This window comes from Lytechinus pictus, chromosome 7 (assembly GCF_037042905.1).
Source record: "Lytechinus pictus isolate F3 Inbred chromosome 7, Lp3.0, whole genome shotgun sequence".
Classification (NCBI taxonomy): domain Eukaryota; kingdom Metazoa; phylum Echinodermata; class Echinoidea; order Temnopleuroida; family Toxopneustidae; genus Lytechinus; species Lytechinus pictus.
This window is the reverse complement of record NC_087251.1, coordinates 2,274,200-2,291,867: the sequence shown is the minus strand read 5'-3', so window position 1 is coordinate 2,291,867 and position 17,668 is coordinate 2,274,200. Positions and strand designations below refer to the sequence as shown.

Genomic DNA, 17,668 nt, shown 5'->3' with positions numbered 1-17,668 from the left:
ATATACGAGCACCTGCCCTATATTTTATGCACTGTAAAATGTATACTTTTCAATTTTTTAATGGTTCATGATTGCTAAAAAAATCTTTAAGGAGCGGACGTAAAATGATTTGTCTGTTGATATACCGAAGGGCAATAAAAAAAACTGTCTTCCTTTTTTTTTTTTTGAAAATGATATTTCATTGGTTTATTTTTTATCACACCATATACATGGGATCCAAAGTGTGCTTCAAATATTAATATTAGTAGAGCGATTTGACACAAAAACATATACGAACCCAAGGGTTGGAAATTTGGTGCAGACGATCTATCCATGATTAAACAAAATAATGTTACCCTTTCCATTATCCAACATTTAATTTTTGGTTGTCTTCTCACAACCTTTCCTATTAATTTATGTATTTGCCGGGGCTTTTTGACAATCTATTGCATGGGGCTTTAAGACCAGTTATTTATACCTCTGTCATTTTTTTTTACCTCTGCCATTTTTACCTCTGCCATTTTAACTTTGCCATTTTTACCTTTGCCATTTTTACCTCTGCCATTTTTACCTTTGCCATTTTACCTCTGCCATTTTTACCTTTGCCATTTTTACCTTTGCCATTTTTACCTCTGCCATTTTTACCTCTGCCATTTTTACCTCTGCCATTTTTACACCGAGCCGTCTAGACTATATGTATGTAGTGATTTATACAATCACTACATGACAGTAAGTATACACCAAAAACCATATAGCACGAAACAGAAGAAAATGCAGGATATATTTTTGTTTATATATTTTAATATTTCATTTTCATTCATTTATTCATTAATCATTCATTTTAATTTATCATTATCAATATTGTCTTTTGGAGGGGTGGAAGTTTTGTGTGTGGAGATGTATGAAAGACCCAGTGCACTGCAAAAACTCCGGTGTTGATTTAACACCAGCCCGGATTCTATATATGTCTACACCAGAGAAGTGTTAAACAACACCAGCTTCGTTTTGGTCTAACACCAGAAAGGTGTTTATTCAACACCAATTAGTATTAAAACAGCATCGGTTTGATTCCAAACTGGTGTTGTTTCAATACTTCTCTGGTGTGGACATATATAGATTCCGGGCTGGTGTTAAATCAGCACCGGAGTTTTTGCAGTGTGGGCAAGGTTTATACAACAATAATCTGAAGAATATAGATTTTTTTTCTTCGCTTTTTACAAAATAGCGCATAGCATCGTATTCAAAGCTCTGCTTTCTTACAGACTTTGCCTCATCGTCACGCAAATGGACAGAGTTACGTTGCAGGGTATATACACCCATTCATATTCTGAATCATGCTCTTTTAACCAAGTTGTGTTTGCTACCTTTCAGTATAAACTGTACGGGAAAATGGAATATGAGAAAAATAATGTGTGGATGCTGTTGAACTATAGTGCACCATTTCCTTTCTGAAATATCTTGTTTTATGTCAACTTTCACTTAGATATATCAATCACATTACTAGACTTTTTCGTGTACACAGTCATGGTTATGATTGTCATCCCTGACAAGTAATTCATTAGGAACATGCCATTATATATGACGAGCTGCTTATTCGTGAGAGCTAAGAGAATGTGAGCAAATACTACTGGTTCAATTTGTGGATTCGCGCGCTTGAAAGCAAATACAATCCATGTTCTACACAAAGCTACGAGCAGTCGACTGAGCATGCGTATCAAATCCTGTACGACGTAACTCCAGAGATAATCTTTTTAGCTTCACTTTAACTGCAGGTGCAGAGGTACTTTGATGGTATACATGAATTTCTCTTATTTACGCCTTAATAGTTGATAAGTGTGAACTGTGGGTCTCTCAAGCAATTTTCGACTCAATCTGATCACAATATCCTCGTTCTTCACCATGGTGGTGTGTCGCAATGTGATATTAACGCTATTAATACTAAGTCTAGCCGCTCATATCAGTGGTAAGTGCGTTTCAATTTTGTTTGAAGTTATTGTGATTGGCCGAAAATGTCCATTACCTTATTCCATTTACAGTTTTAGAAAAGCCTTGTCTGCAATATAATTTTCATTGATCATCAATTATTTCTAAAACTTGGTTGCCAATAAAAAGATATAATTTGAATTGATTGAATCTGTACGAGTTAAAGATATGCATGAAAGAATAAAATTTTGTTTAAGTCAATCAAGTAGCATTGCAGAAAGGAGTCTGTCTATATCATCATAGATTAAAAATGACAGTCGAGAAAGATTAGAAAGATATTTAGAAGGGGTAGATTTGAATGGTTAAGTGAATTGATGCATGAATATTATCTATCTGCCTTACACTCTAAAAACTGATGTTAAGTGAACATTATTTTGGAAGGTTTGAGGAGTGACAATTAACCTTTTCTAAATATGGTTCGACCCAACATTTAAATTGATGGATTTAGCTTTATGCATGATTGGATATAGAAAATTTGAAAGGTTGTCACTCCTCCAACCTTTCAATTTCTGATTAATATTCAGTTTTTAGTGTGTAGAGACCTTAAAGATGATATCAATAAGGTAGGGGGGAGGTGGGGTAGTGATGTCGTTGAATCTTCCTCATGTTTCTCTGACTTCTACAGTCGACTTGCAAGAGGTTGACTGACCTCTTTGACCTGTTGTTCTTTTGGCCAAGGACATTTACCAGCATATAATTATGATGCTGGACATTGCAATTAAGTGTGAAAATTGCCAAAATTGCCAATTTAGTGTAAAAATGGCCAAGTCCATGAAAATTCATTTCGAGTAAATATAATAAAAACAAAGTCAAAAGATTTCAATATATGTCTAATATAAGGATTTAGTTCACTTTTTCCTTATTGTCGATCATTTTCTGTCTGGAATTCTGGGGTATAAATTGCACACAAGACTGGCTCATAATTTTAAGCAACAATATCGCATGTTTAACTCAATTTGACCAATAAATTTAATTGGATTGTTGTTCCTATATTCATATACCCAATTGCATATCTTAGTTCGCAAGTTTGATTAGTTTCTTCTCATGCTCCGAGAAACTGTTCTGGCATAATGCTTCGTTCGTGATAATAAAATCGGATCACATGGTTAAGCCTGATTATAATCGAAAGTGCATCACTTAATCAGTCTTTATAATACTGGCGCGGATCCAGCCAGATAAGACACAATATAGGGCTACCAGTTTAGGGGCCATGTTGTTTTTGCACACACTATAAAAAAAGGTTTACCCAATTTTGGGTAAAATGGGAACATGCATGTTGGTTAGGATACCCAATATTTTGTAAATTTTACGCAATGTTGCGTTTAAAAAGGTCAATATGGGGTAAAAAAAAAAGAAGAAATACCCAGCAAACATGCATGTTCTCTTTCTACCCAATATTGGGTAAAATTTACTCAGTGTTTCTAGAGTGCAATAGTCGGCCTTTCGAAACTACTGTGTCTTATCCGACTAGATTTGGGTTAAGAGTAGTAATTCCTGATATGAACTGAAAATGAAGAATCAAAAGGAAGAATAACGTCGACGCTATTGTGATAATAGGTGATTTAAAGACATAATGTTAAAATCCTTGATACACTGCAGTGGCTAGCTATGGATCATTAATAGGATCAATGCAGATATTAATTCATAGTGTTCCAATGAGTGAGATCATCATTTTTTTGTATTTTTATCGCCTAGTTTGATGTCAAGACATAATAGACAAAATAACGAAGGAAAACTCTTTAGAAAGGTTTTTTATGAGATGTAAGGAAGAGAATCGAACATTTACACGGTCCAATCTCGGATTGTATACGTTCTTGACCGAATCATCGTCGATTTCCCAACGACTCGGATGCATGGCCAATTGCTAAATATCAACCCCCAGTCAATCAGCAAATCATTTAATATGACTTTCGTAGATTGTGCAAATTCAATGAAGTTTTTCTTTAACAACATATGAGAATGAATAAAAATAATGTAGGCCTAATGGGGAAAATAAAGAATCAGCCTGGAGATAGCTATCAACATATTCCTACAAAATTATTATTCTAATTGTATATAGTCTATATTTTCTTCCCAAGATTCTCTGCATCACTTTGTCAGCAGTGTTCAAACAGACTTAGAGCTCAGTGAGCTGAAAACAGACCTTGTCCACAATCCTGGTGGGTGTTTCATAAAGCTGTTCGTAAGTTAAGAGCGACTTTAACATGTTTAAGAACAAATGGTGATCATTTCTTTAATAATATGGTTAATGATATTCACCATTAAAGTTTATTGGTTATTATTTAGCGCGCAAGAAAGGTTCACCAGTCGGTCTTAACTTACGATAAGCTTTATGAAACGGCCCCCTGTATTCCGTAATATCGTCGCATAACATTGGGGGCCAAATGCCACCACTCTTTGTGTTCGGGATTTAACTTGAAATTAATGCTACTTTTACTTCTCTACAAAGTTCACGAAACACTAAGATGTAATTGTAATTTCGGCACTGTTGTGATAAGCATACATTTGGAGAAAGTGCTATTTGACATTTCACAAAGCAATCAAGAAAAACCCAAAACGAGCTGGGTTTCCAGGAACGTGATAAGATATTTTGTCCGTTCGCTAGTTTATTGGAACAGAATTATTAACAGGTTGATTTCCAAATCGATACGTATCTTTGAGATTCTATTCAGCCTGCTGTCTCGCCTGTCTGCCAGTACTCTCCCTCAAAATTAATAAAAAGATCATATCTTATTATCAAGCAATTACATTTATGTATGCACGCCTCACCTGCAAATAAGACTTGCTAAATTCCAGTTAATGGCAATAATGAGCCTTGTATAATTTCCCGGTATAGATTTAATTGTAGAGACAGCGACGACTACTACTCCTCCTCCTCCTCCTCCTACTACTACTACTACTACTACTACTACTACTACTACTACTAGTATTACTACTACTGCTGCTGCTGCTACTAGTACTAGTACTACTACTACTACTACTACTACTACTACTACTACTACTACTACTACTACTATTACTACTACTGCTGCTGCTGCTACTACTAGTATACTACTACTACTACACTACTACTCCTACTACTACTACTACTACTACTACTACTACTACTACTACTACTACTACTACTACCACTACTACTACCACTACTACTACTACTACTACTACTACTACTACTACTACTACCACTACCACTACTACTACTACTACTACTACTACTACTACTACTACTACTACTTCTACTACTACTACTACTACTACTACTACTACTACTACTACTACTACTACTACTACTACTACTACTACTGCTGCTGCTGCTGCTGCTACTAGTACTACTACTACTACTACGATCACCACCACCACTGCGGTAAATTGCCAATTCGTCCACTGCCAACTCGTCCACTCACCACATGGTCTACCTTTATTTAGTCTAATGCCATTTCGTCCATCATCATTTTGTCTAACAACCATTTAGTCCAATAACCATTTGGTCCAATCATCACTTCGTCTAATCACCATTTCATTTATTACCATCTCGTCTAATGACCAGTTGGTCTAATGCCCATTTTCTTTTCATTAATTTAGCACAATTAACACTTTGGATTAATTAGACCAAATGGCACATGGACTAAATGGCTATTGGACCAACTGGTTATTAGACGAGATGGTAATAAATGAAATGGTGATTCAGACGGAGCGATCTCCAACAACCGAGAGCAGCGACTACAGAGAAGGCAGTTGAATAAGGACGTAGAAGCACAAGTGAGCAGCAGCGAAAGCGAAGTTGACTCACCTTCAACATCATCATCATCTGAAGTTCCAAAGGCTGTTTCGAAAGGTAAAAAACCCGCAAAAAGAAGGCGAAAAGGATCAAATAAAATCAAATAAACTTCGAATACGTTCCTAGACAAAGTTGATCTTATTCTCTACTTCTAATGATCGGTGCTTCAGTGCACTTTATATCCTTGAATGTGAGAGGGCTTCGCGATCATCTGAAGCGAAGTAAGATTTTTCTTTGGTTAAATCAACAGAAAAGTGATATCGTGTTTTTACAAGAAACGTACTGGACAAGTGATCTAGAACCTAAAATTAGAAATGAATGGAAAGGCCAATGTTATTTTAATCATGGAACGAACCATTCGAAAGGGGTTGCAGTTCTGATTAAAAATAAGCTTCATATTGAAAACATAAGTAGCAAAGCTAAAGGAGATGGTAGAATACTAAATTTGTCTTTCACATGTCAAGGTGAATGTTTTAATTGTATTAACATTTATGCACCCACCAAACGATCTGATAAATGTTCATTTTATAAAAATTTTCAGCCGAAAATATACGTCTGGTGCAAGATATAATTGATTATTATCAGGGCATAAAAGCCCCGGGCATAATTATGTTTCTGGATTTTGAAAAAGCCTATGACAACATAAGTCATAATTTTCTATTTTACCTTTTAAAAAGATTAAATTTTGGAAATTCATTCATTCGGTGGATTCAATCGATGTATAAAAACGCAAAAGGCCGTGTGCTAAATCATGGCTGGATCTCTGAATCTTTTCAAATTAAAAGAGGTGTAAGGCAGGGGTGCCCCCTCTCATCACTACTTTTTATTATTGTTGCAGAAGTTTTGGCGACGAAAATTAAACAGAATCATAAAATTGAAGGTCTCAGTTTACCGATTTCGCAGTTGAATGATGATCAAGTAGAAGTAAAAATATCCCAATTTGCAGATGATACAACTATATTTATGAAAAATAAAAATTCTCTTTCTAATTTGATGGAAGAATTAATACTATTTGGTTCAAATGCTGGGCCAAGGATTAATTTGCAAAAAACCAAGCTGCTGAAGCTTAATATTGATATTGTCCCCGGACAAATAGAATGTACTGAAGAACCGATAAAATATTTAGGTATATATGTTGGGAAAAATGAGAAAGATGTTGAAGATTATAATTGGCAAAATAAACTAGATAAGATACAAAATATTATTAGAGTATGGAAACTAAGAAATCTAACATTTTTCGGAAAAATTATTATCATCAAAACTTTGTTGGTGTCTCAAATTGTGTATCCTGCAAAAGTGATTAGAGTTCCCCAGAAAGTAATCAAATCTCTAAATAAAATGTTATATACTTTTATTTGGAATTCTTCAAAAGAAAAGGTTAAAAGAAATGTTTGTATAAATAAAACAAACGAAGGTGGTCTTGGTATGGTCCACTTGGAATCGAAAATTGAATCGCTTAAGATTTCGTGGATAAGCAAGTTGTTAGAGCAAGGCGAACGTAGTTGGAAATTTCTTTTTAATTATTGGTTATCAAAGATTGGTGAAATTCCTTTATGTTTTGAATACAATATATCAACAAAAGATATGAATTTTCTTTGTACAAAAGCAAATATACCTAGTTTTTACCATGATTTTTTTTGTAGCTGGTCTAAGTTAAGATATATTGGTATATTTGGAGTAAAAAACATTGAAAATGAAATCATTTGGAATAACAGCAATATTACTTTTAATAAACGTATGTTGGTATATAAGAAATGGAAGCATGCAGGTATAATTAGGGTTAAAGATGTTATAAGAAATCGTCAGTGGTTAGCACCAAATATTTTAAATAAATCTGTCTATTCTTCTCAGCTTTTATTTGATTTAGAATATGCTAAATTAAAAAAGTCTTTCCCCGTTTATTGGTTGAATAAGTTGTTTAAGGAAAATTATCCACTCGAATTAAAAAAAAGTGAACGAATCTTAATTTCATTAAAAAGTGGAGAACAAATAACTCTAGATTATTTACCAACAAGAAAGATATATTCTGTATTATGTTCGGAGGTATCGGAAGAACCAGGCATTGTTTCTTTTTGGTCTAATCTTTTTTCATTACCAGTTTCCTTTAGTTGGAACCATGTATTTTATTTTAAGTTGCATTTAATTGTGGATAATAGAATTAGACAATTTAGTTTTAAATTTTTGAACAAGATTTTACCCTCAAGAGACAATTTATTTAAGTGGCATGTAGTAGAAAACAACTCATGTAACATTTGCGGAGAAGTTGATACCACTTTTCATTTCATACTGTATTGTAAATATGTTCGATTTTTTTGGAAAATTATAGAAAGGTTGGTATTTTATATTTTCAGGATTACTATTTCTATAGATGAAAAAACATTAATCATAGGTTATGATCTGCAAAGTTCCAGCAATGTTATGTGTAATTTATTTTGTGTTATTGCTCAATTTGTTATTTATCGAAATTACATAAAAAGCATATTCAAAGGAAAAAGATATGATGCGAATTCTTTATGGATTGAATTCAAGCTTACCATGATTATCTATTTAGAAAGTTTATGTAAACAAAAAAGCAAGTTCGGAATTTTGAAAAAATGTGATATTCAAAAAATTATTGCATTATTGAAGTGAATTGATTTTTTTTTTTTTTTTATTGTTTGTATATATATGTACATGTTATTGTGAATAAATACCTCGATTAAGAGGATAAAAGAAAAAAAAATGAAATGGTGATTAGACGAAGTGATGATTGGACCAAATGGTTATTGGACTAAATGGTTGTTAGACAAAATGATGATGGACGAAATGGCATTAGACTAAATAAAGTAGACCATTTGGTGAGTAGACGAACTGATTACAGACCAAATGTTAGTAGACGAGTTGGCCACTCCTACTACTACTACTACTACTACTACTACTACTACTACTACTACTACTACTACTACTACTACTACTACTACTGCTACTACTGCTACTACTACTACTACTACTACTACTACTACTACTTCTACTACTACTACTACTACTACTACTACTACTACTACTACTACTAGTACTACTACTACTACTACTACTACTACTACTACTAGTACTACTACTAGTACTACTACTACTACTACTACTACTACTGCTGCTACTACTACTACTTCTACTACTACTACTACTACTGCTACTACTACTACTACTACTACTACTACTGCTAATACTACTAATACTAATACTACTACTACTACTACTACTACTACTACTACTTCTACTACTACTACTACTACTACTATACTACTACTTCTACCACTAGTACAGGTATATAAGCCTATACTTCTTTATATACGTGAAATAGTATTAAAAAAAAGTGATGATGATGATGTTTATGATGATAAAACTGAAGATGATGACTAATGACATCATATTAATCATAAATCCTTGAAAGTATTTTCCCCTGCTCGAAGCATAGGGTGATCAATTAATCAAACTACCGTAGTTGATAATCATATGAAATTAAAAGCACTTACATAAGCATACAATTATTGCTCATTTGCTCAACCTCTTTCTGCCTATTCATTATATCCTTTCATTTTATTTACCTAATACCTCTCTTAGTTCCACCCCAGCTCATTTGATAATTAGAGAGGCGGAAGAAATGGCCGCTCATGTCTGTTTGTTTATAATCATCTTAATTACTGACACTGCCGTGTATAATGCTGCATGACAGTGCTTTTCAAGTGAGCACTAGTACTATAATTGTTCAGTTAATATGACTCCACTTAATGGTAATGCGGGTTACTTTTGACATTGACAGCGAATCAGAGTAGCGCTAATAGCGATGGGATAAAAGCGACGAAGACCAAGCTATACAACAAGCTGATCGGGACGAACTACGGGCCGACCACGAGCAGGCCAGTCAAGAATGAATCTTATCCAGTCACGGTCAGGATGAGAATGCTTGTTGACCACGTCGTCGAATTTGTAGGTTGTTTAGCTTTTTTTTCCATCTTCAGTTTAACTTAGGATGATCAATGCTTTGTTATTCTTTTCATTGAATATACCAGCATACATGCTTCTTGCCCACATCATTTGAATTAATCAATAATACTTATCTAGTCCTTCACACGAACTTATTTCATTTCACTTAAACCTTCAACCATATCGATGTTTCAGTGTTGTTCAGTTCAATAGTTCATTTGTTTGCAAACAATGATAAAAAAGACATGTCCCCTTCACAAACAGTTTAATTATACTCCATTGTAGTCAAGATGTGAACATAAAACAAATGCTACCTGATGGAGACAGTATACGGTCAATTTAAGTGTAGAATATATAAAACAATTCAATGGAAGTATAAAAATACAATAACCCAGGTATTGGAAGTATGTTGTACTTGCTTATTATGGTATTATGGTAAAATGGTATTGACTGTTTTTTAAATCAATAATCATCTTCATCTAATGTTTAGTATACTTAATAATTTGTTTATATTTCAATATTCTTTTTTTTTGTCTTACCAAAAGATTTGTTTAAAGATTGAAAAAATATTAGGAGCCAGCCAATGTGAATTCAGAAATGTGCATTATTCTTCCCATGATACCAAATGTATTACACATTTAAGACATGGTCCTAATTAACTCAAACATTTTTAAATGCAAACAAAAATGACTGCCAATTTAGTTACAATCCTTAATTTGAACATTTCGTACCAATACTTTTGGCATTTCTTGATTATTATGTTCACGCTTTACACTAAAAAAATGTAATATCAAAAGTGGGACGAACTTAGGCAAAATTGTTAGGTTTGGTCCCACTGTAACACGGTATATTGGAGCGACCCAGATTCATAACTTAAACCAAATCTTGATTAAAGCTTTTTAATTCAATTGGCATTGTTTTTGTAAGGTTCTAACCAGCATATCCATCAAAAAGGTAAAATTAGAAAGTATTTTTTCTTTTTAACATGGAATAAGATTGAAGGTCACATCTATTGACATTAGACGCTGGGAAAGGTTAGATGCACTTTTCTTATGTTCGCTTCATGAGAAAGATGATGAAGAGGATCTGGCTTTTGGTGTGATTCACGGGCTTAAATTCATGACATCACGCTATTCAAGTAGGGGAGGGGGCGACACAATAGTTCACCCCGTGAACAATACATTTACTGCATGAATTTACGAAGGTGGTATGATTGGTGTATTGTTCTGTAAAGATGTCATGATAATCATGACTGATGTTGAACAGATGCTGTTGAATTCATTTTTCGAATCCTGCAATATCGGATTTAAAATTTTTAACAAAACACAATACTATAGGCCGATATTAAAAAAAAAGGTTCAGTGTGTCCTTAAGAACACAAGTAATATAAAAAACGTTTCTTTATGAATGTGATTTGGACTTGGAGGAAGTTTGCAATATGATGAATACAAATCCTGGATGCTTTTTGTCTGGTTTCCTAAATGCCATTTTTCTGAGGGAATATTTGACACCAGAATGCCATTGTCTGGTTTGCTAATTGGACAAAGTATAATTGTTATTATATCAAGAACAGCCGCAAGCGACAGATCTGAAAGATGTTAACCATGCAAGGGCAGCTGATATTGGAAAGCATGAAAATCGTACAAATTTATCATGTGTAACCTCGCACTACCAAAAGTGAGGCCACGTTATCATGGTTATAGTATTATCCCTATCATATGGTTGTAGGAAAAGCTTTATGAACCGTTTTCTAGTAGCCATGGTAGCATTTGACCTCAGCAGTAGCACACCGAAAACTGAGGAAATCATGAAGTTTAAAAAGGTTAGACTTTAAGATGGTGGCGTCAAAGCTGGTCACCGTTATGTAGAAATGACTAAAATCCATTCACGCAATCAGATTATCAATCTTCTTGATCGTAGAGATACTAATCGAGAGGAATAAATCTGAACAGTTTTGATTTATTAAATTAAAAATTAAGCATGAGATAATCAAATCTGTCATCAAGAGTGTGCATATTGGATCTGTGTTCAGATATCTTGTTGAAGTAAAACACCATTGCGTGTAAAGTTTAATTTGATTTAGATTAAATTAGATTAAATTAATTGAAATTAAATTTAAAAGAATTGAAAATTTTGCAGTAATCAACTCTCCACGATTTCAGATATTTTTGCACCAGCGAATTCATTAACTAAACTGGAAATCATGTTTAAATAAAAGATGTTAAAGCTCTTTGGCTTCGAAAATGTCCATGGAAGAAACGTAATGTAGATACACCGATGTACGGTCTTTAGACGTATACATGATATAATTCTGCCTTTTTTGATATCTTCATGGTTTGCCTCACATTTTACTTGCTCTCATAGTGTGCCATATATTTGCACATATATATTGATCATGATCTTTTTTTATGAAAAAACTACATGTGGACTGCTTATTGATTGAAAATGGTCAGGTATAACCATGAATATATTGTATTTTCTTGACAGGACGAACCTAGGCAGCAAGTAACATTGTTTTGTTCCATGAAATTGGTGAGTTCAATTTCCAATCTCGAGTTCCAACAAAGAAATTTGTTCTGGTTGAATTTAACTTATACTCATATTTCTGAATTTTTTTGGGTAATTTTTTTCGTATTGTAAACTCATGCAGCTGGCGTCACTCTGGTTCTGCCAGTCTATCATTAGCAGTACTTAATGATTTTGGGACAGAAATGACTAGCATTTTAAGCAGGTAAAATTATGTATGTGCAAATGTAGACAGGGGATTGAAATATCTTTAGCCCTCGGGTTCTATGGTATATGTCTTATCTCTATGATTATATCATTGATTTGGCATCGAAACTATAAGTAAAGAAATAACTTTTCAAATGTAACTTTGGTAATTATTATTTTTTTCATGTAAAGGTTTGGAGAGATGAATATCTGACATGGAATGAAAGTGAATATGGAGATCTAGACCACCTAGACATAGATGTTGATGAAATATGGCAACCGTCAGCTACCCTTCTTACAAGGTAATATGATATAGGCATATAGAGGATCTTGGGTTTTTGTAATTAATACTTTTCATAACGGATCTCGGCTTCAGGTTTCCAAATTTATACTCATTTTGTTTATATCAGCTATTCATAATCGTACAAAACTTGATAGTTTTTCTTTAAATCAGAGGACCTGGTACAATTTCAAACTTCCATTTACCTGACTATGTTATTTCAACATTTTTGCTACTTTTCTTGAATAAAAGAAATAAATATCAATACAACGGATCACAGGCTCGATAATATTTTAGATGACCTCCAGGCGTACCACAGGAGGGACTTTTCTTTTAACGACGTAACGTTTATCTGTTTGCATTTCATTACAATTATCTCATTTTTCCTGACTATGTTTTCTTTACAGCAATGATGACCAACATTTAACGATGTTACAACGCCTGGCATTTGTTGATTCATCTGGTGAGGTCACGTGGCTATCACCCGTCATCATAACCACTTCTTGCAGGTTAAACGTAGAGTTATTTCCATTTGATGAGCAGCTCTGTACCGTTGAGTTCGGTCCATGGGCCAGAGATCGGACACAGGAGGATATGGAGTTCTTCTTTGATGAAAATGAGAAGTCTGCACAGCGATATCGCCAGAATGGCGTCTGGGCTATCGTCAATGATACAGCAGCGCGCATCCTTCGTAATTACTCTGGTTTTGCTGAACCCATCGCTGAGATACATTACTTCTTTTGGTTCAAGAGACAATCCAAGGTATACGTCTTGAGTATCGTCATCCCTTCGGCATTACTTTCGTTGTCAACAATGCTTATATTTCTACTGCCTCCAGAGTCTGGAGAGAAGATCTCATTTGGTATCACCAATCTTCTAGCCATGGTCCTCTTCCAAGAAACAGTCCGATCTGCCATGCCACCGACAGGTTCTCCAATCTTTGGTACGTATTTCATTACGGGCTTGTAATCTTTGGTTTTTGGTTTGGTGATATCAGTAGTTCCCAGTAGTTTCTCAAATCGATTAATTTACATTGAATGCAATTTTTTAAATGATATCCATCTTCACGCAAGGACCTTATTATTGGACCCTTATGACAAGATTAACCCGAGAAGTACTTTGACATGACATCCGAAGTAGTTCTGTTATAGAACCTATTTGATGAAGAAATAATACTATTGTAAATTTGCGTCGACAAGTTTATACATCTGGATACACTCTAGAACTTAAATGTTCAATCACTATTGAAAAGAACTAAGCAATAATAAGAACATCATAGATTTAAATACATTATGGTTGGAATTAATGTGATAACAGTTCATTGTTTAAACTAAGCGCTAATCGTCTAATTTGGAAATGTTGTCACTCCTTGACCCATTTTAAATAGTGATTTAACATTTTTAATCTTTAAAGTATACGTGCAGATAATGTGCTAGATTTGGGGTTCTTTTAAAAGTCATTTTCTAAATTCTGTCATATCATAGAGGCTGATATCCATTTGAATGAACTACATCGATATGCCAATATGGCTTAATACAAATGCTGCGAATATTGAATGGTGAAAAAAATTATCGTTTAACCAAGTGGATTGAAGAGTAAAGTGTTTTCTTTTTTACATATGTTCTTTTTAATTCCCAGCAAATTACATCTGCGTCACAGTGGTAGTAGCGTGCATGTCACTGATATTTGAGGCAATTGTCTTGCGTATGTACAACTTGGGTGATACTAAGAAAGTACCGGCATGGCTCTATCGACGCTGTTGTGCTGCAATGGAGAAAAATACCATACCAATGGATACTTTATCAAGTTCAAGAGAAAATGGGAACGTATCACCATCAACTAGAGAGCGTCATCCTACTCATAACGATGGGTTGATGGGTTGTCCTGATGTAAAACAAGACAGCGAAATAGAATGTGTCTCTGGACACATGCGGACAGGGATGGGCCATCATTCTTCGCTTAATATAGAAAGGATTCCTGAAAGTTCATTTAGAAATGCTGAAAGGTGGAAGGTGGTGGCCGCATGGTTTGAGAAGAATGTGGCTATTCTTTTATTAGTTGTTGTGTTTGGAAACATGCTGGCCACCTCCCTTATCATTGCAATTAAGAAATCGAACGAGTGAATGGGCCGGAATGCCACGATGAAACATATCATCGATGAAACATATCATCACTAAGAAATGAAAAACTAACATCTGTCATGTGCTCCATAATTATGTAATACAGTATTGACCTTTCAGAGCTCAAAACATTGTTCATCAATGAGGTATTGTAATGTATGCAATAATTTTTATCTAGGGCCTCTCGATTCCATGGTAATATGCACGGACTAATTCCATAACACCTTGTGGCTCATGGCGGAGGAGGAGGGGGAAGGGGGGCATTGCGCTTTGTGATTTTTAAATTTATTGGGCTTCTTGTGGGCCTAATAAAAAAGAACCTCAGAGGCAAGTCCATATCTTTCATTGATGTTGTAAAGTAGCGGTCACACCACCAGAACTTATCTTGAGCGGTCCTTGAACGGTAGGAAGAGGGGGTCGAATTTCGACAACGCTCGTCACCGCGTGCAAAATGGGGAAAAATCGAAAACACGGGCGTTGCCTTATCGGTGCACCGCTGAATCCGGCGTTGCTTTAGCGTTGGTTTAACGGTAGCGAGCGTTGATTTTGCGGTGACACCAGGCGCGGATCCATGGGGGGGGGGGGGGACGAAGGGGCCTTGGCCCCCCCTTCGGCTAAAAAAAAAAATAAGAGAGGGAAAGAAATAGAAAAAAGAGGGGAAGAGGGGAAAGAAAAGAAGAAAAAGAAGAAAGGAAGAGGGGGAAGAAGGGAAGAAAAAAGAGAGAGGAAAAGGGGGGGAAAAAGGAGGAAAGGAGAGAGGCAGAGGGGGAAAGGAAAAGGAGAAAAAAGAGAGAGGAAGAAGGAGGAAAGAAGAAAAGAGAGAGAGAGGGGAAAAGAAGAGGGGAAAGAGAGAGGAAGAGGGGGAACGAAGAAGAGGAGAAAAAGGAGAGGAAAGGGGGAAAGAAAAAAGAAGAAAAAGGGAAGAGGGGGAAGGAAGGGAAGGAAAAGGGAGAGGAAAAGGGGGAAAGAAAGAGAAGGAAAAAGAGAGGGAAAGGAAAAGGAGAAAAAAAGAGAGTGGAAGAGGGGAAAGGAAGAGAAGAAAAAGAGAGAGAGAAAAAAGAAGAAAGAAAAGGAGAAAAAAGAGGAAGAGAAGAAAAGGGAGGGGGAGGGAGAGGGGGTAGAAAAAAGAGGAAGAGGGGAAAAGAAAAGGAGAAAAGGAGAGAGAGGAAGAGGGAGGAAAGAAGAGAAGAAAAAAGAGAGGGGAAAGAAAAGAAAAAAAGAAGAGGGGAAAGAAAAGAAGAAAAAAAGGAGAAGAAGAGGGGAAAGAAAGAGAAAAAAGAGGAAGAGGGGAAAGAAGAGGGGGGAAGAGAGAGGAAGAGGGGAAAAGGAAAAGGAGAGAGAGGAAGAGGGAAGAAAGAAGAGGAAAAAAGAGAGAGAAGGGGGGAAGAAAAGAAGAAAAGGGAAAGGAAAAGAAGAAAAGGGAGGGGGAGAGGGGGAAGAAAAAAGAGGAAGAGGGGAAAGAAAAGGAGAAAAATGAGAGAGAGGAAGAGGGAGGAAAGGAGATAAAAAAAGAGAGGGGAAAGAAAAGAAGAAAAAAGAAGAGGGGAAAGAAAAGAAGAAAAAAAAGGAGTAGAGGGGAAAGAAAAAAAAAAAGGAAGTGGGGGAGGGGGAGAAAAAAGAGGAAGAGGGGAAAGAAGAGGGGGGAAAAGAGAGAGGAAGAGGGGAAAAGGAGAAAGAGGAAGAGGGAAGAAAGAAGAGAAGAAAAAAGAGAGAGAATGGGGGGAAAGAAAAGAAGAAAAGGGGGGAAGGACGAGAAGAAAAAAAGAGGACGAGGAGGAAAGAAAATGATGTTCGAACCAAAAGGGCGCCGAAATGATGTTCGAATGAATGTCAAAATGATGTTCGAACTGGGGGCCGAATCGATGTTCGAACGGGGGGGGGGGGGGGCGAACTGATGTTCGACGTAGAGGCGCCAAATTGATGTTGGAACTAGGGGGCGCCAAATTGATACTCGAGCTAGGGGGGGGGGGCCGAATTGATATTCGAACTAGGAGGGCGCCGAAATGATGTTCGAAGGGATGTTAAAATGATGTTCGAACTGGGGGCACCAGATTGATACTCGAACTAGGGGGGGGGGGAGGGGGCCGAATCGATGTTCGAAGGGATGTTAAAATTATGTTCGAACTGGGGGCGCCAAATTGATACTCGAACTAGGGGGGCTCAGAATTGTTGTTGGTGGCGTAACAGGCGGGGGGGGGGGCAAGCTGCCCCCCCCCCCTGGCGGAGCTCACCGGGAAAAAAAACGGGAAAAAGAAAAAAGGGGGAGGGAAGGGAGAGGGAAAGGAAAGAAAAAAGGGGAAAGGGAAAGGAAAAGGGAAAAGAAAACTAAGAAAAAACATAAAAAAGGGAAAGCGGAAAGATAACGGGAAAAGGAAGGAAAAAAAACAAGTGAGAAAGAACAATTCGCCCCGATATACAAATACATTAGCATGATTAGTAAGATAGGGAAATAAATTAAAGATGACAAAAAGGCAAACAAAAGCGGGAAATAAAGGCAGAATGGAATTAGCCAAAATCTAAATTGGAAAACAAAGAATAGGGACAAGATAACGTATACACTACCGGGCTGCCGAGGATTGAGATAACGAGCGGGAAGAAAAATGGATGGTATATAGCATAATGTCGTATGAAAGTCTATCATAAACTTGCTAAATCTCCAAAGGCTCCGTCCAAGAGTCAAGACCCCGTGCAGTGGGGGCTCTTCATCTGTAACCTTTAATGGGTTCTTTAACGGGCCCCTATATGGACCCTTCCTGCATTAAGCTTTACGTTGAAGCACTGGCGTACCGGGGGGTGGTTTCCACAGCCAAGGGGAAATAAAATAAAATAAAGGAGGCAGCGAAATGAGATGAA

General features: G+C 36.0%; 1 protein-coding gene across 2 annotated transcripts; it reads left to right on the top strand.

Annotated features, from left to right (window-relative positions):
- Positions 1-1,704: 1,704 nt before the first annotated feature.
- Positions 1,705-16,018, top strand: LOC129265158 (neuronal acetylcholine receptor subunit alpha-10-like). 2 transcript variants are annotated; one of them, XM_054903156.2, is made up of 6 exons: positions 1,705-1,942; positions 9,540-9,706; positions 12,191-12,235; positions 12,608-12,717; positions 13,103-13,638; positions 14,334-16,018. In XM_054903156.2, exons 1-6 carry the CDS (start codon positions 1,879-1,881, stop codon positions 14,816-14,818), a joined length of 1,407 nt encoding a protein of 468 aa, XP_054759131.2. In that variant the 5' UTR covers positions 1,705-1,878; the 3' UTR covers positions 14,819-16,018. The 2 variants fall into 2 exon arrangements, with proteins under 2 accessions (XP_054759131.2, XP_063957670.1); XM_064101600.1 differs by lacking the exon at positions 1,705-1,942 and adding an exon at positions 5,545-5,797 and having other exon boundaries at positions 14,334-15,675.
- Positions 16,019-17,668: the final 1,650 nt, after the last annotated feature.